Raw genomic sequence first — 23,657 nt, forward strand, 5'->3', positions numbered from 1 at the left:
GGTTTTTATTTTCTTTTTGAAGTGTGAGATTCTTGTTTTGTTTTGTCAGATTGTACACAAATTTACCAAAAGGTCTCTTGTCTTATTCTATACGATGTATTCATATTAAGTATAATATTCTATTTTCTTTTTCAGTTGCCTGGTTTGGTTTTGATTCGGGTTCAGCTCATCCTGACATTCTGTTTTCTAATGACAACCTCACTGTTACCTGCAACAGCTATGATGACAGGGTAGTACTAGGAAACACTGGATTTTCCCGAGGTATCCATTACTGGGAGCTGAGTATTGACCGCTACGACAACCATCCTGATCCTGCATTTGGTGTGGCCCGTATAGATGTCTTGAAAGATGTCATGTTAGGAAAGGATGATAAAGCCTGGGCAATGTATGTTGACAACAATCGAAGCTGGTTTATGCATAACAACTCTCACACTAACAGGTAAAGTGAAAAATGATTATTGTTAAGCTATTCAATGCTGGACTCAATTGAAATTCCTTTGCATCAGAAAAACTGCATTATTTATCCTGCCTATCCAAACTTCACTACGTAAGCAAAAATTAGATACTCACTCATTCTTTCCAGTTGATTTTTAACAAGTCTAATTGAAGAGTCCGTGAAATAATTCCATAGAGGCAGCATCCTGTCACCAAATCACCCATTATTCACATGTGGAAAGTCATTGACACTAATCCAGCTTCCTCAGAGCTAGGTCTCAAGAGTGAACAAAACCTTTGACTTTCATGTTTATCTCTGTCAGCCAGAACTCCCTGACTGAAGCTGTTAATTTAGTCCAGGCAGGGAAGTCATGTTGTATGAGGTCCACCTGGCTGAACCCATTGCAATCACTACAGTGACAGTTCCTCTTTGATCTTTTCTACGTATCCTCCCTCCAAAACTGATTGAGTGAGAATTTCAGTTCCTGTATTTTAACATGTTTAAGAGTTGTCTAGAAAAATATGAAAAGTAGGATTGAAAAATTATCATTCAGCCCAGTGAAGTGCATTCCTTTAATATTATATATATAATCACTGTGCACACATGTTGAATTATGTATTTTAAATTTTCGACCAGTAGTTCAGAATTGAGTATTGCTAAAGAAATATATATTTGTCAAAGCTTTTTGTTTTGCACGCATCAGGACTAAATAATAAATGCTAAATTTAAGGAAAAACAACATTGATACTGCTTGAGATGACAGTGCTGATTGTGAATTGTCCAGATGAGTGCAAGATGAAAACTTTAACAATATGCGCCTTTTTTCCAGCAATAACATGTATTTCATTAATGATATAAAATACCCAATACTCATCATTACTCTTCAGGGCATTGCAAAATGTTTCTCATTCCAAAGAATTTGTTTTGAATTCTTTCCAGTGGTACAGTGGGTATATTAGAAAAGAGGTTAGGAAGACCTTGAACTGTTGAAATGGAAAAATGAAAAGAATAACTCAAATTATTTATCTATTAAAAACCCAATTTTGTCAAGTTCTGCTACAACCCACTTGTTGAGGATTCTAAAGCCACCTTGAGCTTATTTATTTCTCTCATGACACCACACTGTTGCTAAATTATCAGGTTGCTTATCTAACAATCAAAACTAGAGGAGCAGAAATATCCTGATTCCTGATGAAGGGCTTGTGCCCGAAACGTCGAATTTCCTGCTCCTTGAATGCTGCCTGACCTGCTGTGCTTTTCCAGCAACACATTTTCAGTTTTATCTCCAGCATTTGCAGACCTCACTTTTTCCTCCGAGCAGAAATATCCTCCAATAATGAGACGGCTCAAGATGCTGCTTTTGACCCCTGCTCCTGATTGACACATATGATTGCAAGATTAGCTAAAGACTTTACATTTGTGCCATCACTAAGTCTGCCTATTTCCACTTCTGTAACCATGCCCTACTTTGGCCCTGTCTCAGTTTGTCTGCTTCTGAACCTCTTATGCCTTTGTAATCTCTAGAGTGGACTTTTCCAATCTGCTACTGGCTGGTCTTTCACAGTCTACACTAAGTAAGCTTGTGGCTACCTAAATCTCTGTGGGCATCGTTTTAACTGCCTGAGATTTATTTCTTTCTCATTCCTCTACACTAAGTCTCAGTAAAATAGTATCTTGATTTTAAAATTCTCATCATTATTTTAAACTCCTTCACCAACTTGCTCCAGTATATCTATATTGCCTCCTTAAGCCCCATAACTTTGAGATATTCAGCTGCACAATTCCAAAGCTAGGAATAACCTTCCTACAGCTCTTCTCTCCCCACCTCCCCAAACACACACACACAAGTCCTCCTTTATGATTCAATGACATCTGTGCTTTTGGTCATCTGACCAAATGCCTGATGTAGTTCAGTTTCATATTTTGTTTTATTATGTTCCTATGGTTCAACCAGCTGAGGAGGGATCACAGCTGGTCTTTTTTTTCAAAATCCTATTGCAATCAGTTGCAACAAATGTCTTTTTTCCCTTTTTAGCACAGAGCTAACACACTTTAATTAAATTTAGTAAGCCAGATCAAAAATGAAGGGGAATCATTTCCAAGGTATCATTGAAGAAAGAGAATGCAATTTTATTACCTGAAAGGAAAAAGGTAAAATGTGACAGCAAACTCAAAAACACAGTTTACAAAGGGATGGGCATGGTGGGGGGCAGGTATTTGGTATAGATAACAGGTAAAGGCAGTTGCAGTTTAGTTTAGAGTCTTTGTGAGGTGAGAATAAAAAGACCTGAACTGTTCAGCTGTGATCTTACTTTCTCCATAATAATAAAACTGCAGGTGTCTCAAAATCCTATCGTAATTAAATCACTGCTATTATCCCAAGTTATTTTTAATCAGCTAGTGTCTGAACTTGAGGTTTAAAGAGAGGCTTTCAGTTCTTGTTCAAAAATCTCTTCTTCCTTGTCTCTCTTCTATTGCTCAGAATCCAATTGAAATCAGTCGCAACAAAAATGTTATTTACCTGTTTTAGCACAGAACTTGTCAAGCTTCAATTAAACTTAGTTATCCAGGTCAAAAATGAAGAGTCAATTCCAAAGTGTTATTGAATGAAAGAAAATGCTCATTCAAACTTGATAACAGTCCATCTTTATTTTCCGGAGTCTGCTCTTGGCTTTCCCAAGCTGAGTACTCTGCATATAACCTTTCATCCCAATGTAAAGTTTCCAGAAAGATGTGAATAAACTGGAAGATATGCATTATGGGTTTCCATGTTCTTTTCAGGGTACCCCTGTTTATTGATGGGCTCCTGAGCTTGGCTCAACCTATTCAGGAGATTACAGCATCTGTTTTAGCTAAATATTTGTCCTTTTTAAACTTAAGTCCACGAAATTTTCTGGTATTTTAAAGTCAAATTCTGAAAGTTAATTGGTGATCCATTTTCACTGCAATTATAATAAGTGCTGTGAGATGTTTCATTAGGTCATTGGTGCTATGTATACATAGTTGGTTTCCTTCTCGGCACTTATTAAACTAACCTTTAATTATGTAGCTCTATTTATGAATTGTGATCTTACCAGAGTTAACTGTACAATCTTAAATCCCAACACTTCAGGCAGCTTCTGGGCAAATAAATTATTATTGGGAGGACACTTGATGCAGTTCTGATGAAGAGTTATTGACTAGAAATATTCTCCACAGATGCTACCAGATCCACTGAGTATTTACAGTATTTTATGTTTAATCTTTAGCATGTATCAAGAAATCAGTGTAATATTGATGTTGCTGGACTAATAATCAAGTTGACCTACAAATGTTCTGAGGAAATGGGCTCAAATCGTAGCTGGAGTGGAACAATGGCTCAGTGGTTAGCACTGATGCCTGATAGCACCAGAGGCCTGGGTTTGATTCTTCAGGCAACTATGTTGAGTTGCACATTCTGGCCATGTCTGTGTGGGTTTCCTCCAGGTGCTCTGGTTTCCTCTCAGTCCAAAAATGTTCAGGTTACTTGGATTGGCTATGGGAAATAGGGAGTTACAGAGATAGGGTAGGAGGATGTGTCTGGTTGGGATGCTCTTTGGAGGGTCAGTATGGATTTGATGTGCTGAATGGCCTGCTTCAACACTGTAAGGATTCTATGATTCGAGCTTGACAGCTGGTGGAATTTGAAATTAGAAAAAAATCTAGAATTGCAAAACTAGACTAGTTATAGTGTTCATTAAGCTGGTATTGATTATTACTAAAAACCTATCTGGTTCACTGATGTCCTTAAGGCAAGAAAATACCCAGACCCATTCTGGCCTTACATGTATGTGGTTGACCCTTAATTAGGTTCTGAAATGCCTTGCAAGCTACTAAGTTCAGGGATAATTAGAGATATGCAACAAATGCTGGCCTTGTCAGCAACACCCATATCCCTTGAAAACAAAGTGCTTCCTTCAAGTGAAGATGGACCAATTTGGCAGTGGAATCTGGTCAAATACATGAGAGAAAAATGAATAAAAAGTTTTGCTGATCAAGTGAACTCAAAGGAGTTGAAGGCTTATGGAGCAAAGGTTCTGTTTTGGCAAATACAGTAATCTGTAAAATCTGAAATTGTAACATTAAGATTATTTTATACATGTAACAAATGAGCACTCTTACTTCTTTGTTCTAGAACTGAGGGAGGTATTACCAAAGGAGTCACTGTTGGTGTGCTCTTGGACTTCAACAGACGAACACTTACCTTTTCCATTAATGATGAGCAACAGGGACCTGTTGCCTTTGAAGATATGGAAGGTCTCCTGTTCCCAGCAGTAAGCCTGAACAGAAACGTACAGGTGTGTTCTGTGTTACAATACTTAATTCTATACATTTTCAAAAATCATAGTTCCTTCTATGATTAGTTTTACTGGATGTTTCAGATTTTGTACTCTAATAATCCCGTAATTTGAATCTGAATTCTTTTTTATTCTCCCTGTGTCATGACCAAATAATGATGTGGAGGTGCCGGTGTTGGACTGGGTTGGATAAGGTCAAAAATCTCACAACTCCAAGTTATATTGAACAGGTTTATTTGAAAATACTAGCTTTTGGAGCGCTGCTTCTTCATCAGATGTTAGTCTTAAACACGTTGGACTATGACCTGGTGTTCTGTGATTTTTGACCGTGACCAAATGATGTCATTTTTATTGTGCAATTCGAAAGTGAGTCTTTTGTAAGAATCAAGTTTTAAATTTTTGTCATTAGTAACTGTGGATTGCAATGAGAAAAAACGGTTTTAAAACATCAGATTTACTACACTGGCTACATAATTTGTCAGCAAGGAATTTGATATCGATTGTGAACTATGAGGTTCCTGCAATAAACAACCAATGAGGAATTAAGACTTTCTCAACAAATGCATCTGATTTGGTTCTCAGCTAACTGGAAATAGGTCACAGACACACAGACATATCGAGAAAGAATGACACAGAAGTGTGTGCAATTGTTCTCCCCATCAGAAGCTACCTGTTCTCTACAGTAAAGAAACTCTGTTTAAACTTGAAGACAACCAGTTACATTTCCTGCAATAGTTGGTTTGAGCTATGATCACACAAACAAAAACCAGACAAACTCAGCTGAGGTAGCACCACAAGCAGAAAGACCCTTTGATCTAGTTACCAGAAACCTATTGTGGGAGTGTAGAAGAACCTAAGTAAGTAATAAATAGAATTTCCTTGATAGCAGCCTAATAAACTTGACTCACTGTTTAAAATAACACTACTTCAGACTGTTCATATTGAACTGAGGGAGAAGCAGTGGTTAGCACTGCTGCCTCGCAGCGCCAGAGACCCGGGTTCAATTCCCGCCTCAGGCGACTCTCTGTGTGGAGTTTGCACTTTCTCCCCGTGTCTGCGTGGGTTTCCTCTGGTGCTCCGGTTTCCTCCCACAATCCAAAAAAATGTGCAGGTCAGGTGAATTGGCCATGCTAAATTGCCTGTAGTGTTAGGTGAAGGGGTAAATGTAGGAGAATGGGTCTGGGTGGATTACGCTTCGGCGGGTCGGTGTGGACTTGTTGGGCCGAAGGGCCTGTTTCCACACTGTAGGGAATCTAATCTAATCAATCCTCGAATTAAAAATGAGGTCCTGATGAGAAAATGGAGATTTCTTAGAGATATACAAGAAAAAGTGGTCAGTGATCCACCAGGCAGTGGTATTGCTGAGGCACTGTGGAGAAATATTATGCCTAGTTCATGAAATTCCAATAGCTGGGCAAGTTTGCATAAGTGAAAACCCAAGCACAAATTAGGGAATCCTTTTACTGGCCACAGCTCCAAGGTATGAAGTAATATCTTGAAGAACATCCCACACCTGCCAGGTTGTATGAAAACCCTACTAAGACTTGCACCTACATCCGCTTTTGTGAAATCATTCAGCAAGTGTCCCTTTATTGGTCAGAGCTTTGAGTATAGGAGTTGGGAGGTCATGTTGCAGCTGTACAGGACATTGGTTAGGCCACTGTTGGAATATTGTGTGCAATTCTGATCTCCTTCCTTTCGGAAGGATGTTGTGAAACTTGAAAGGGTTCAGAAAAGATTTACAAGGATGTTGCCAAGGTTGGAGGATTTGAGCAATTAGGAGAGGCTAAATAGGCTGGGGCTGTTTTCCCTGGAGCGTCGGAGGCTGAGGGGTGACGTTATAGAGGTTTATAAAATCATGAGGGGCATGAATAGGATAAATAGACAAGGTCTTTTCCCTGGTTACCTCCAGAACTAGAGGGTATAGATTTAGGGTGAGAGGGGAAAGATATAAGAGGGACCTAAGGGGCAAACGTTTTCACATGGAGGGTGGTGCATGTGTGGAAAGGGCTGCCAGAGGAAGTGGTGAAGGCTTGTACAATTACAGCATTTAAAAGACATCTGTTTGGGTATATGAATAGGAAGGGTATAGAAAGGTATGGGCCAAGTGCTAACAAATGGGACTAGATTTATTTAGGATGTCTGGTTGGCATGGACAGGTTGAACTGAAGGGACTTTTCCCGTGCTGAAATCTCTATGACCGTAAGGGTTTCTGGACTGTATGAGACCTCTGCCCAAAATAAAAAGAGGCTTCCAGTATATCCTTACCATCATAGACATGAGCACCCAGTTTCTAGAACCTATTCCATAACCACCAAAACAGTGGTGAGGGAATTGATTGAATTTTTTACCTGATATGGTGGATCCATCAAGATCCAGGATTCAAGTTCCATTTTCATTGTTCAAATTTTCAATTTGGGAATCTTGCATCCTTCTGGACTTGATACTGAATTCAATAATGCCCGGGCTTAAGAACCTTTCCCAATGCTTTCTCCCATCCCCACACACCCAGCCCTGTCATCACACAGATAGAAAGTGAGGACTGCAGATGCTGGAGATCAGAGCTGAAAATGTGTTGCTGGAAAAGCACAGCAGGTCAGGCAGCATCCAAGGAGCCCTTCTTCATGAAGAAGGACTCATGCCCGAAACGTTGAATCTCCTGCTCCTTGGATGCTGCCTGACCTCCTGCGCTTTTCCAGCAACACATTTTCAGTAATGTTGAATGAGGAATCAAGTATAGGGAATTATAGGAATGTGCAAATTTATTTACCTTTTTTTCTAAATTTGAGTGTCACTGAAGATGCACTGAGTGTTAATTGGTTCTTAGAAATAACTGAAAAAGTTATTTTTCATCAGTTATATTCTCGACCTCTCTATAGGTGACACTCCACACTGGTTTGGAAATTCCTCAAACTCCTCCTGCTGCTGCTGCTGCTGCTGCCGCTGCTGCTGCTTGTGCTACAGCAAGAGACCCAACAGCATCTTAATCCAGGTCATTCTACAAAAACCTGCTGTATTGTCTTTTGGGATCCAAGTGACAGGAATCCCTGCCTGCTGCTAAGATTCTTAAAAGATTCAACATCTCTTGATACAAGTTTGCTAGTTGGTGCTTAATGACTGGAGGAATACCAAAAATAGTTGAAGTTTCTACAGTCATGATATCAGAACATTTGTGTTCGTTTTGACGCTTCATGCTAACTAAAATTGTAAAAGTATCAATGCAGCCTGAAATGTAATTTAATGTCAAGCATATTTTCTGTTTACTGATTTATTTTTTCTGCTACTAAAATTGTCGTGCATACAGGTTTAGCTGCCGCAGAAAGAAAAACTGCAGTGCAGTGTAATTGTAGAAAGTGCTATATTTCTAATCAATTACATTGCAAGGTATTCACAGTTGCTATTAACCTCCAGGATTTATTCTTTCCTGTTGCCTTTGAATCTATATTCAACATCATTCCAAATCAGTTGTTTGAATTACCAAAAGAAATCTGCACATCTTCACTAAACTGATAAGATTCCTGTTCAGACATTGAAAGGGAAAGATTGAAATAAGTAACATACCTGGAACACCCAAGAATTAGGAAATACTCAGTCAGGTACTGTTTAATCTTGTTTCAATGACTGTATAAATATTGGGTACTATGCTGGCTTAATGAAGGCTAAAGAAGAGTGGGGATGTGTTACAACATATGTTGTAGAGTCTTTACAGCAGAGAAGAAGGCCATTTAGCCCATTAGGTCTGTGCTGACAAAATCCTAGACTCAGATTATAAATGTCGTGCTTTTATAAACGCAATTGGGGAAGTTTCAAGGCATTCTCAAAACTAGTGAGATAATTGATTCAGCATTTGTCTATGCATGTGCAGTATCTGATATCGAACCAAAAATGTGAATGTGTTTCTTTGGTTGTATGGTAGAATAGTTTTGGAAGGATTTACACAGTTCAAATTTTTAACATAGTTTACGCACATTTATGATAAAAATTGAACAATAGGTTATTATTTAGAAAGAGATATAAGGATTTAAGAATTGTTTTAATTTGGGATTAAGAAAATGTTATTGGATGCACAACATTCTTACAAAGAATTTTTAAAAATCTTTGTAGATTTTCTGTTGCTTGACCAATTAGTTAAAATTTTTTAATGTTTTCTTCGTGTTTCATTTTATTTAAATCTGAATATAGTTTTGTGTAACAAAATAAATGCCCATTATGAAGCCTGATACTTTACCTGACAGGAAAATGATATGATAGATTATAGAATTGAAATGAACAACAGGAGGCTTTCTAGCCCATTGAGCCTATGCATAACTCTGCAGATATTTGATTTTTCAAGTATATATCATTCCCTTTTGAAAGGTGCTGTTATCTATTGTTGAGGTAATGTATTCTGATCTCTGCCAGCATTTTTTTCACCAGTTATCCTAAATCAATGCCCTTTGTTTACAGACATTGCAGCTAGTGGAAATGTTTTCTCCCTGTTGTTTTATATTAAAATTTCTCAGTTTTGAGCAGTTACTGAATCTCTCCTTAACCTTAATTGTTGTAAGGAGAATAATCCCAGTATCTCTGGTTTTTCTACTTCACTGAAATCCCTTATCCCTATCAATCTGCTAAAGCTGCATATTTGCCCTCCCATGGTTTTAACCTATGTTTTAAAATATGACACCTAGAATTGGATATAATGGGCCAAATTTTCACTGCACCAGAGACCCTGTCCATAGTATTAAGAGATTGCGGCTAATCAGAAGTCCTGCCCCAGAATTGATCACTTCTTATTTTGGCAGATATGCCACAGTTCTGGAAACTGCTGAACAGTTAAATACTCAACCTGTTCCACTTAAGCTAGGTTTTGGTTTCCCTGCTGTCTCAAACCTACCCAGAGCAGGTCTGTGCAGAACTAACTAGAGCAGGTCTGTTTCAGTGGATTCCCTTTGGATAGCCACTTTGGAGAATTCCATAGAGGTACTTGCGTTAACTGATCAGGAAAGTCAGTAACTTGAATCACACTGTATTACTGTGACTTAATGAATGAAGAGTGAGGCTGGGATGGTCTGCCAAGGCAATTTTTTTTGTACCTATGTAACAGTTGCACCCTGGTGCAAAGAAAATATTCTTCCTTTTGAAGGGCATATTGAACTTCATACAAGGGAGCATAGAACATATGTATGGCTTGTGTCTCACATACAGGCCAATTCAATAATTAAAAATGAGTAGTTGGAGTCCAGAAAGAGGGCAGAAGATCAGGAGGAAGAGTTTGCACCAGCAGTACCAAGAACTAGGAGAATGATGGCGAATCAAGTTTTATCCTGTGGGGAGAGTCTACAGGTATAATATCCTATTTTAATCTGATAGAAAACCATGCCACAGGAGGCTTGAATTGAGTTGAGATTATCGCATAGTATAGCACCAAATGGAACCACAATCCTCTGACCACCATACCTTGACAGTGACTGTAAAGCTAACCATCTCAATACATTTCTGTGCTATAGACTCTTTCCAGAGCATATCAGATGATTTGGCTATTATTTCCCACTCAGCAGCACAAAGGATATTATGTAAGTCCTGTTTGTTCATGTTACGTAGTACGTTAATTTCTTTTTGGCCATTCAAAGTCAGAGGTCCACAGGTTTTGTCTGAGTATAGTTCTCCCCCAGCTGCAGAATGTTATTGATTTACACTCGTTTTTCAATAAAGGCCCTGTTATCAGAATAATGTATTTGTTCACATTTATGCATGCTACCATGACTACTTTTATATGAATGAATTCTCAACTCCCTCATGTAATTCAGTAACTAATGCGCAGCAGGATTAGTTTTGAAGGGACAAAGATCTTGCCTGATGACAGCTTTTAGAAATCCACAATCTAATGCAAAGTGCAACTGAACAGCGGCAGTTTCACCACAAACAGAATACAGTGACGATTGGCATTGTAAAAAATGAGACTTGGGTGCTCAGAAGTACTCACTCAGAATTGTCATGCAGCTGTAAAAGTTCATAAATAACTGTTGTATGCTGCATGCAGCATGACATGGTGGAGTGGAAGATCCAAATAAGTGAGGATGAGGTCTTGGTCAGACCTGCAACCTCTGAATGAGACATCTAATGATGAAAAAGGTGAGCAGTCCACCACTGTGCACCAAAATGAAAATTGCAGGCCACCATTTTTAAAGGTTGAGTTTGTGGAGCCAGCGTCTACACTTTCATGTCCATTAACTAAAGAATTAACATTACATTTTAAACAAGCACATTATATTGTGAGCAAAGGAATCACAATTGGAAATTCTTTGAATATTGGACACAACTAACTGAGGCATTAATTAGACTACACCTTGGAATACAAGATTTAGTTGGTTATGGTGTATTCACAACTAATTCCAAATGTAAGCTGGTAACCAAAATTCAACCTGTACAGTTTGGACAGAAGTTGGGTAAGGAAAGGATTCCTCATCAATGATTGTTTAGTAAGGAAACCTAAAATGTTACAGTTCAGTCTTGCCAGGCTGAGGAGAAGTTTCTACCTCTGCTACTTTTCTTGACTCTGAATGCCAGTGCTACTAGATTGATTGTTGAACATCAAGATCTGAATGAGTCCCCTTCTAGTTCAACTTGAGGGAGAGAAAGGCCATTATTTTTAGTGCATTACATTATTAGGTCATAATTCTTCTACAATTTCTGGCTTTGCTAGAACTGAACCAGGGCATTAATATTTTTGACATTGTTTGATTTGAGCTGATCTTTAACCATCTTTCTGTATTCTTACAACCAATCACACACACACTTACTTTCACCTCTCCAACATTGACCCAACTAACTATTCCATTCCTACCTCAGCTTCCTTCTGAATATAAAATATTTGTGAACCTCCAGAGTTTTAATTTTTCTTGGCCCTTTCACCCTTCAGAAACAATGTCCTTCAAGGCATCTAAAGCTACGTTAAGTCTTCCCACCATGATGTTGTCAACCTCATTCATGCTATTTTGCATTGGTTCTATGGTTCCATACAATTTATTTAAAATATTAATCCTCATTTATAAAGCCCTTCATAGCCTTATTCTTCCTATCTTTAATCTCTTCCATCTTCAATAATCTACTCTTCCAACTCGAACCATCTGTACAAGCAATAGTAGAAGTAACAGGCATAATGTGTTTTTTTTTAAAACCCTTTCCTAGGTCAATCCTTTTAAAAATGTAAATGAGTTTTGAGAAAGTTTAATACCCGTACAAATTACTTTCTCCCTAAGTGCACATCCATATTTATTATGACTATTTCTAAAGTGCCTTAGGACAATTCATAAAATTAAAAGCACCATTTAAAACACTACTTTCTTTCATTGTATGAATCCTAATATTTAGGCCTTGAGAAGAAAAAGATCAAAGTACAAATAATTTACCAACCTAATAAGAAACTGCCTTTGCCAAATTAAAACATTAAAACAACTGGTAGAATTTAATAAGCAACTAAAGGTATGGGCTGTCGTGAGATGTGTGGCAGACAGGCGAGATTGTTGTCTCAATTTTAATATCATCTTAAGTCAACTTCCCTGCTTTGCTCAGATGACATGGTGGGATTCTCGCACAAGAATTTGGAAAGAATGTTCCTGATTAATGCTCTTTATAGCTTGCTAACAGCTCAACTTGCCACAGGTTGCAATCTTACCAAATAAGCAACACAAACTAGCTGCCAGGAAAACTCAACAGAGAAATCAGAGTGGGTACCTAGAGTGGTTAACATGCTGCTTGCTCCGAATGACTTTCACTTTACCCACAGTCAAACTGCGGTACAGGGCGTAACCCACAAGCAGCAGCCACTTGCACCCTTTCACCAATGACAGTATCACCCAACTTTCAGGGAGCCATTGGACTATCCTGGCATCAATGAATTGCCCTTGCATTGCATCCTAAAATCCAACACTTGTGAAACAGTGCACAACTGGTAACCTGAAGTACACAGTAGCCACTAAAGGAGAGATGCCAGGTTGACAGTGTGAATCGGGCTGCAATCTGAGGCTGCTCCCTTCCTCTCTCAAGAAAACTCACTAGGTCTCATTGCATTTGATGGAGCAAGACAAGCCATGTGGCTTGTACCTGTCAAAAGAATATGATTCTGTCCCATATTTCAAAGGCACCAGATATAAGGGACAGATTCTCATTTGTCTATCTAAGCTGTAGCTTTTGTGAGGATCCACACCAATGTAACAAATCTAGCTATGATTCATTGTGACTTACAGCCTGTCATCATACTGCTCACAGCGTGAATAAGTGCTGTAATAAGGATAGACTGTGAAAATGCTGGCGGTTTGACAAGAAACTTTCAGAAAGGCCTAGTTTCCAAAACAGCATTTTTTCATATTACTATTTTATGGCATACTCTATAAGATTGACCACTAACAGCAATGTAGCAGAAGTGTACGCTATCTGCTATAGTACAAAGTTTACAATGTTGTTTTCAGACTTTAAACTTAATCAGTTTCTTATTGTTGTTGAGAAGACATCTGACAATGAAAAGGTTATATTTCTGACTGCCATTGCATCCTCCTGTAAAGTGTCCTACACTATTTTGCTTTGACAATGCCTTTTTCAAATATTCTAATCTCAGGGTTCAAACGATACCAAGCTTCATTCATGCTCACTCTCCTGGTTAATTACAAGCCTAAATTTTCTTTATAATTTTGTATGAACAACAGTGGCTGATTTGCATTGCATCTTCTTTTAAAAGAAATACTCAACTCATCTGCTCAGGAAATTCCAAATCATTACCGATACAGTGTTAGTAAGTGAGTCTTTAAAGGTGCAGGTCAACTTGTTGGTAATTCAAACAACTAGGTATCAATTTAAAAGGACAATGCAACACTGTGTTTAACCTTCAGAACCTTAACTTTGATTATAATCAGTCTTGTATCAAAGTGTTGATGACATATGCATGCTGCATGCTACAATTTTAAGTAGTTAATTTTTATCTGTCTTAAAAGACTTTATAGACAAAATGGTGATGAGTTTAGTCGCTAAAATCCTTGACGTGCCAATCTTGAGCTATTTGTAGGAGGGCAGGAATTTAAAATCAATACATGAGGTCATAGCATCACTTCATTAAAACTGCGCTAACTAAAAGAAACTGAAAATATGTGAAACTTTAGTGTTCAGTATAATTTTGAATGTTATATTTGTTCATCTTTGATACATTGCCAAATTCTGGAATTTTGACTTAATTTATTTGCTAATTACATTTATGTTGATTCATTTAAGATCACCACTAAGTTCATTGATACTTTTGCTGAGCAACATCAGTCTGTAATTCAGCAGTTTGAAGTGGCTGGACCACAAATTTCCCACTTTTCAGTGATGATATTGGTGGCCGATATAGTGCTCATCAAGCTTGTTAGATTTGTAGTATATTGTAATATGGAGCCCATGACCGTACAGCAAGCTGATTATGTTGCTTACTGTTGTGGATAATGATGAAATTGCTAATGTTTGCTGTTCTAATAAACTTTTATAAGTTATTGTGCCATTCCATTTAAATTGCATAACTGGATTTTGGATGTAAGGTACATAAAGTTTAAAAAAAGTCATATTTTTGTACACTTAAAGAGTCTTCTTTTCCAAAAGTTGGTTGGGTTAAAATTGAATAAACTTCAATAATTCAGAGTTAATTCATGGACAGGCTCTAATGGGGTCTGAACAACATAGACTGTGGCAAGATGCTTGACAGAAACGAGTGACAAAGTGCAGTGAGGCCCATCTGAACTTCAGGATCAACTTGTGCCATTTTTTTTGCTTTTCACAAACAGCAAGATGAGATTCTGACTAGGCAGTGGAGCTTTGCCAATTGACATTGATTATTGTTTTACAAAGCTCAACTCACCTCATTAATTTTCAGCCTCCCATCCTCCCAAACTCGCCAAATAAGCTCAACATTGGAAAAACTTCACAAGGGAACCAATGAGTACCTGTCAGACTTGGTTCACCACTGGCTCCAAATAATCTCCATGTTGGACACAGAGCACCAACATCTGAGGATACATTCCATGCACATTGTGCTCATGGAGTGTGTGTGGTCAATCATTGGCATTCGATATGACAGCCTCTAAGAGCACTAATTTTATATCTTCAATCCACTTGCAGAATATTCAATGACACACCTTGAGCTGCATTGGCAACTATCATTGTAATGCTACAGCAAGGACACTTTGTGTTCAGGGAGACTTTTCAGCTCATGGACTGGACTGGGCCTTCTTAGAACCTACCTGTTCTGAGCCTATATCAATTCTCAAGGCATCCGTGCCTTGCATTGCTTTTTTTTGTACATCGACCCCTCAGCCACAGATACCAAACTCTCATTACTACTGCTTTGCTGTGCCGTTTAGCACAGACAGAAAGCTAGGAATCTTGTCACAGTTATTGGTCAATCTCAGTTAAATCAAGGGGATAGATTTCACTTAGGGATTTGGTAATGGAAAAAAAGTGTTCACTTGTGTGTAAGAGCAGTTCTGCATATAAGAAACAAAAATAGGCTTTGCTCATGGTGTTCCACACAGTAAGTTAAAGGCAGCTTCAAACATCAGTCCAGGCACTGCTTCAGGTGGCCCGTATCAGGATCCTTTTCTCAAATGGGGTGAGGAGTTGAAGAATGGGAAGCAGACCACCCATCTTGATTCTTTCTGCTGTGTTGTGGGTGCAATCCTGGAATGACAGAAGCAGGTATTACAGAAGTTGAAAGTGGGTGACACAGTGATTACTATTGATGGAGGTAGAGAGCTGTCCTGAGAAAATGAGTAGACAGTGCAAAAGCTATGCAGGATCATTAGTGTTAGGAGTTAGGGCGAGTGAGAAGGGAAGATATTGCAGACAACAGAAAGCATGGTGAACTATGAGCCTTTGTGGGAGGTGGGTTACAGCAACAGAGCTAGAGTGAGCATGAAGTATCGGAGAAAAGCTGGTGGAAATTACATTAGCAGACTGGAGAAGGACATTGAGCTTGCTCCTCTTGTACTTGGCATTTCTCCAGATGCCTGAGATTGCTTTAACCCAGGTCTCAATCTCAAACTAGCTGGCTTGTTGCTCATTCAGGGGGAAGTGGAAGTCCTGCATGTGTATCATTCCATCCAGTAGGACCTCCTGAATCCTGCCCACAAATCCTGCTGATTTCTTCCTGTCTTTCATATCTGGGACAAATGTCAAGAACCATACAATGCAGCTACAGACTGACAATGTTTATCCAGGTGCACAGCAGTTTTTTAAAGATGGTGCAGCTGCATGGCATGCCAGAATTCTGAGATATCTGCTGAGTGGCGAGTTGATCTTGGAACAGTGCATGGTAAGATGGGGTGAAATCAGACCTGAGAGATGCTATGGGGTGTAAGTTATTAATGAGGTGAGTACAGCAATATACAATGAGTGAACTTGCTAGTCCTTACAGCGACAAACCTTCCAGAAACCTTGCCCAACTTGGCCTTAGCCAAAAAATATAAGATTGAACACAATGTGTCTACTTTGTGGAAAATGGATTACACAATGAACCTGGAGCATATAGATGAGAAAAAGAATAACAATAAAAAAATTAGTAAATGGAAATCTGTGAGTAGATGCTAGCTACTTTAACCAAATATATGTCTGCTATAAATCCTACAACTTGTGACCACAATCAGAACATGCTAAGATACAATTGTACAGCTTGTTGGCTTGCACTGATTCATTTAAAGTTATTTGTATTGATCAGCAAAATATACCCTTCCTTGGGTTGTGATATATGGGTAGTTTACATGATATTTGCATTTAGATAGCGTCATACAACATGGAAACAACTCTTCGGTCCAACCAGTCTATGCCCATCATATTCACAAACTAGTCCCACCTGCCTGTGCTTGGCCCATACTTCTCCAAACCCTTACTATTCATGAACTTATCCAAATGTCTTGCAACTGATACCTTATATTGAACAAACATAGATTGCTGTTAAATCTTTCATCTTTTAGAATGGGTTGAAGGTAATGATTCATTCATATGTAAATTCTAGAACTTCTTTTAAGCCACATTCCTGAGATAACTTAAGGTTTTATATAAAAAAAGTGACATCTCAGCTCAGACAATGCATTAAAGATGTGAGTTTAGAGTCTGTCGTATGCCAATCTTGAGTCAGACTAGTTCTATTTCCAAAATAGTAATTTATAAAATGTCACATGGATTGACTGCTTTTTCAAAACAAAGGATTTATCTGCAAATGCTAATTCACCCTATCGATTTATGTGTGAGTGTGTGTGTGCATGATTGTGACAGAGTATAAGCCTGTGAGAGGATGTGGGATGTATATGCCCTTGTCTGAGAGACAGCATATGCATAAGAGAGGGTCTGCATGAGTGTGCGTGCTTGGCAGAGTGTGTGTGTGAGTGTAATGGAGTCTAAGCCTGTGAGTGGGTATGCGCATGAGAGAAAGTGTGGGGTCTGTATGTATGAGAGAAGGCCTGCATGAGTGTGTGAGCATAAAGGTGTGTGTGTGTGTGTGTGTAAAGTGTTGTGGGACTACCTGTAGTGTGGCATGAACGCAAGGAACTGGTTAAGGCCACACTCAGGGCTACCAAATTTGGCATCAGCCTCTGCTTGGCTACTCTGCGTTTACTGCATATCCCAAAGTCCACCTTGAAGGACAGTCACCCAAAGAGCGGATGCTAGATGTCCCTGCCGCTGAAGTGTTCCCCAACTGGGACGGAACGTCCCTGTCTGGCAATTTTGCTGGGTGTCCATTGTCGTAGCGTCTGTTTAAGTCTTGCCAATGTACCATGTCCCAGGGCATCCTTGCCTGCAGTGTACAAGATAGACAACATTGACTGTGTCACACGAGTACCTGCCCTGTAGTCAGGGGAGGGGCAGCCAACTTAATCCTGAATCCCATGTGATCTAACTTTACTAATTAGCCTACCACATGGAATCTTGTCAAAGGCTTTACTAAAGTCCAAGTAAACAATGTCTACTGCTTTGCCCTCATCAATCTCTTTAAAAAAAACTCAATCAAGTTTGTGAGACACAATTTTCCTCATATAAAACCATGCTGACTTTCTCAATCAATTCTTACGTCTCTCCAAATGCATACAAATCCTATCTTTCAAATTCACCACCAACAACTTACCCACCATTGATGTCAGACTCACAGGTCGACAGTTTCCAAGCTTCTTACAGCCTTTCTTAAATAATGGCACAACACTAGCCACCCTCCAGTCCTCCAGTACTTCACCTGTGTTTATAGAGGACACAAGTATTTCTACTCAGGTGCCCCGCAATTTTCTCCCTAACTTCCCCACAATTTCCTGGGATATACTTGATCAGATGCTGAAGATTTATCAACTTTGTTTTCTAAGACTTCCACCACTTCATCTTCTGTAATGTGAACTGTTTTCAAGACATCAATTTTTATTTCCCTGAGTTCTTTAGCTTCCATTTCTTTCTCAATAGTAAAAAAAAGACACAAAATATTCATTTAATATCTCTCCCATCTCCTGAGGTTCAGTAGAAAAATGACCTTGTTATTTTTAAGGGGTCCTACTCTCTCTCTAGTTGCTCTGTTGCTCTTAACGTATATGATGAAACGTTTTGGAATATCTTTAACCTTATCTGCCAAGGCTATCTCATATTCCCTCTGCTTTCTTGATTTCCTTCTTACAAATGCTCCTGTACTCTTTATATTCTTCAAGAGATTCAGATGATCCCAGTTGTCTTTATCTAATACATGAGTCTTTTTTATTCTGGACTTGAACCTCAGTATCTTTATTCATCCACTCTGAGAACTTGCATAGCTTTGTGTATTTTAGTAACTATACATTGGTCATTGGGGTTTGAGAGTATTCCTGAGCCTTGAGTTAAGATTAAGCAGGAAAGGAAAAATTTGTCTTATTGTGTGAGTTAGATTTGAGCAGATACCCTGTGGAAGTGTTATGGTGAGAAGGTGCAATCTTGTTAATATCATTTTGGCATAACAAGACCAAAAGTGCATAATGGTAACTACTCTATTGTAAGTGCATGGAGGGATTGGGTGAAAGTTGAATATATTTAACTATTTAATTTTCAGTCTGGATCTAACTGTTCTAGATTTAATCCAGTATCTTTTTAGAAGAAGATAGATGATCTCGGTATAAAGACTGCAAGGTAGTAACATGCTACTGTTTTTAAACTCTATTGCGATCATTCATATACTGAAGAAGGTAAGACTTAGATCACTAAAAAAAATCCCAATCAGAGGCAACAACTAAATTTGTTTCTGAGTGCATCACTTCAACTCAGATCATCTGGTACGGTGGTAGTAATGTATGAGGAGCTCAGTCTAAGCTGACACTTCAGTATATTTAATAGGAGGAACATGTTGCAACAGTCGGACTAGGTGAAGTGAATGGCTGAGTGCACTTCTTTTGACAGCCAGGTGATTGTAGAAAGAGAGTACAGCATTCCATAGAGAGGAAGAATGACATGATGATGTCTAATGTGATTGTGACTCTGGAATGAAAACCATAAGTGACAAAAGTAATGATTCATTTCAAAGATGTAAAAGCAGAAAAATTTGGGGTTGTCAGTAATCAGTAACTAGTTTTCTTGATAATCCTGACACTAGCAAATCTACAACATATACAAAGGACCAGGTTGCAAGTTCTCTTTTTTTTTAAATCAAATAAAGTATTGAACAATAAAGCAATAAAATATATATTGAGCAATATATCAATTGTACTATTCTGCCACAAGGGCAATGAAAAGGAAAGTTCACTTGATATATCACTGGTTTTCTTAAACGGAATTAAAAGAGATGATATTAGAGATGATCAGTTTAAACCAAATTCAGGAGCTCTGCTGTCAATGGCATCTTGGCAAAATCCTGGAGAGCTTACAGTAGCTGTGGGACAAACAACAGTTGATGCCTTAGAGAAGCAGCAAAATAGCCACAAATATTCTTATTTACCTGGAAGCAAAATTAAATTTGCTCACAAATTCCCACAAGCAGCCAGGGTTACGAAAGTGATCAGATTGTGGGGTTGTTGATTAACAAAGAAAATACTAGCCGTAACGCAAGCTGTATACTTCCTTAGCTAACGATCTTTGAAACACACAGGGACTTTTTATTACATTGCAACAGAAATGCAAGTTTTTGTGCAATTTTTTAAATAATCCAACTAAAATTCGAATAAGCCACAGTTTAACACTACTATCAAAAATTATAAAAATTATAGTAAATATAATCAGTCCTTTAACTGTGGTGATTGTTACATAAAAAAGCTGAATTCTTCTATTGCAGGAAGAGAAATTATATTGCTGGGCACTAAATAGGGTTGACAGTTGCAGATTTTTTTTCATCAACTCCTCAGAAACAGATGGCCAAAGGATTATCTTTTCTAATCATCTACATTTCATTTGGGACAAACAACTTCATTCCCCATCTTCAAGACAGTATTAATAGGCATGTCCCTTTAAGTTGTGAGCTTTCTTGTGTAAGGTGAAGTGTAGATTTTAGGGCTTACCTCAAACATAGCAGTCCCATAAGTAAGTCTGTAACTTAAGCTAAATTCCTGATCTTTGCTTGGGTGTAGCATGGAAACTCTGAGACTTGGATCAGCAAACCGTATTTCAATTGGCTATAACAGATTGTTACCACAAAAGGGGCTAGTTAATGGTGAATTTCAAAACCCTTTGGAGAAAGTGAACAATTCAAGGGCAGATATTAACTAAGGACACAGTGGTGTTTATTTTTATTTAGTGACAGCATTCTACCCTAACTCAGAAAGTGGTATTCAAATTCCACATCAGACACTTAATCCCAAAATCTAGGCTAAAACTGCAATGCAGCATTCAAAGAAGTCTTCTTGCAAATAACAGTAAATTGAGGTTGTGAAAGACACCACATATGTGCAAATTTTATGTTTTTTTTGTGTGGTATTAATATGTGATATGATAAAGGGAACAGTGATTACTAAGCAGTTTAAATGCAGATATATGGGTGAATGAATATATTTCGAATAAAATAAAGTTTAGTGAGCAAAGACCATGATGGATTATCAAGCCTAGTCTTTATGAAGTTCATGAGATTTTTTTCACACCTCTTGAGCAGGTGAGAAATTGGACTTGGATCTCTGGCCCAAAGGTAGGGACACTAGCCCTGCATCACGAGAGCCCTAAAGTTCATGCATGATTATTGTGTCTGATTCAATGTGTTTTCTTACTTTGCTCAAAAATCTAATCATAAGCAGGGAAATAAATTTAAAATAAGCTTTATTTTTAGGGTGGTTAAAATGTTGAAATGTATGACAATTGAAGAAGTTTGACACTACAATATTAAAAAGTATGATCACACATTTCTCATAGGGCCGCAGCACAGCATAGTGGTTCTGTAATGTGCTGCACCTTATTTTAAAGTAGAATATAATTTTTCCACTGTATCTTCCAATATAATGGTCCTGATTTCAGTGATGTAAGGCAGAGGAGACCGTGAACAAAGATTGTAGGCTGAATTTTGTCAGCAATTGTCTAGTGTTAATTTTAGCAAGTTTCATGATAGGTTTCCTTCTATGATGCCTGGCAGGTTTTGTCATGCTGTCTTACCAATGTACCATATCCCTATGGCATCCCACTCACTTTAGACAAAAATACTTACGACTGCTGGGATATCTAAGGATTCCTGGCTTCATACCATCTTTAAAGCCTGGCCATGCACCTAGCCGAGCATTGCCCCTCCAGAGCTGCCCTTCACAGGTAGACAGTGGGAGGCAACCAAATGTTTCTCAGGACACATAGGTGACATGGCTGAAACATCATTGCACTGACAAGATCACATTCAGACATCTATTAGAATTTAAGATACGAGCAACATAGCTTACCCAAACTTAACTTCATCCTATCTGAGAATCCTGTCAAAGGGAGTGCTACTGCTTCCCCAGTGTTCAATATCTTCTCATTATTCAATGTCGGAGCATAACGTACAGGAAAGCTTTAAAGTGGTTCAAATCATTCTGTTTTATTCAGCAACAGCAAAAGCAAAGATAAAAAAAAACAGAAATAAGCACTGGGAACACATAGAAGCTTTTGACCAACAACAATTTTACTGTCAATGAACGATCACTGCTCTCTGTTCACATCTACTGGAATTAGCTCCATCATAAGGTCAGAAGTGGGGATGCTTGCTGATGCCTACATAATGTTCAGGGTTTCTTAGCTACTGATGTGATCCATGCCCAGTGCAGCAAGATTGAGATAATATTCAGGCTGACAAGTGGCAAATAACATCTGTATGCTGCTCAAATACCAGACAATGACCATTTCCAACAAAAAAAGAATCTAACCATCACCCCTTAATATCCAATGGCATACCTATCACTGAATCCCCCGCATCAATATCCGAGGAGTTGTCAATGACTAGAAACTGAACTGGACTATTTGTATAGGTCTTCAACACATATGCCACTCGGCATTTCATTTTCCACTTGGGAACCTGTTACTTTCAGAATTTAATATTGAGTTCAATAATTTTAGAGTTTGAATTCGATTAGATTACTTACAGTGTGGAAACAGGCCCCTCGGCCCAACAAGTCCACACCAACCTGCCGAAGCGCAACCCACTCATACCCTTACATTTACCCCTTACCTAACACTACGGGCAATTTAGCACGGCCAATTCACCTGACCCGCACATCTTTGGACTGTGGGAGGCACCCGGAGGAAACCCACGCAGACACAGGGAGAACGTGCAAACTCCACACAGTCAGTCGCCTGAGTCGGGAATTGAACCCGGGTCTCAGGCGCTGTGAGGCAGCAGTGCTAACCACTGTGCCACCGTGCCGCCCTAACTCCTCCTTCCATGTCCTTTACCCATCTTCACACCCTTAGTCTTGTCATCACATGGGTTGTTCTTGTCACCGCCAACCAAATTTCACCCACCAAAAGTCCCTATTGCCAGCTTTTCTTTCTCCCTGGCTCACCATTATCCATCTCTTTGCCTAATTGTTGTTCTCTCTGAACTCCATCTCCAGCTATCATTTACTCCCTCCCCCTCAGCACCTGTCTTCAGCATATGTGCCACCATTATGAAGAAGGGTCACGTGACCTGAAACATTGATTTTTGTTTTCTTTTCACAGATGATGCCAGACCTGCTAAGATTCTTCAGCAATTTTTGTTTTTGTTTTAGTCATATAAGTACTGTGACTACAAGAGCAGGTCAGAGGCTAGGAATCTTGCAACATGTTTCTTACCTCCTGACTCAAATTCTGTCTGCAATCTACAAGGCTTAAGTCAGAAATGTGATGTAATATTCCCCGCTTGCCTAGATAACTCTCATGAATCACGGCATTATTCGGGACAAAGCAGTCTCTTTGATTGGCACCACAGCCAAGAACGTTTACTCCCTCCACCACCTACTCAGTGGCCACAGTGTGTGCTATCTACAAGATGCACTGGAAATATTCACCAAGGCTCCTTCCACAACACCTTTGAAACCTGTGACCACTACCATCTAGAAGATAATGACAGATATATGGGAATACCACTACCTGCAAGTTCCCCTCCAAGACTGGTGAAGGGAAGCAGTCCCCAAGTGGAGGCCAGCGTGGGGAACTAATTCCTAGGAAAACCTACCTTGGAGCAAGCGGAGAGCTGGTGCGGAGCCAACTGGAGGCTTGCAGCAAAGCAAAGATGGTTGTTGAACTGTGGTCTGGTAAGGGCGGTCAGACCACACATGGAAGCCCTGCGCTGAACTACTGCAATGTAATTTTTATTTGAAATTTACTTATCTGACTGTATATATTTATTCTTTTAACCATGTCTTACTTCCCCACAACCACCTAATAAAGAAGCAGCATTCGGAAAGCTAGTGCTTTCAAATAAACGTGTCAGACTATAACCTGATGTTGTATTATTTTTTAATTTTTTCCATCTTATACTATGA

General features: G+C 38.8%; 1 protein-coding gene across 1 annotated transcript in view; it reads left to right on the forward strand.

Annotated features, from left to right (window-relative positions):
• The window catches only part of trim9 (tripartite motif containing 9), an 84,632-nt gene extending 76,893 nt beyond the window's left edge, over positions 1 to 7,739 (forward strand). The window contains exons 8-10 of the mRNA XM_060828967.1: positions 136 to 439; positions 4,590 to 4,752; positions 7,632 to 7,739. Of these exons, the coding sequence (XP_060684950.1) occupies positions 136 to 439; positions 4,590 to 4,752; positions 7,632 to 7,739 (575 nt within the window). The remainder of the gene's footprint in view (positions 1 to 135; positions 440 to 4,589; positions 4,753 to 7,631) is intronic.
• The last annotated feature ends 15,918 nt before the right edge of the window (positions 7,740 to 23,657 follow it).

The sequence above is a fragment of the Hemiscyllium ocellatum genome, chromosome 8 (genome assembly GCF_020745735.1).
Source record: "Hemiscyllium ocellatum isolate sHemOce1 chromosome 8, sHemOce1.pat.X.cur, whole genome shotgun sequence".
NCBI lineage: Eukaryota > Metazoa > Chordata > Chondrichthyes > Orectolobiformes > Hemiscylliidae > Hemiscyllium > Hemiscyllium ocellatum.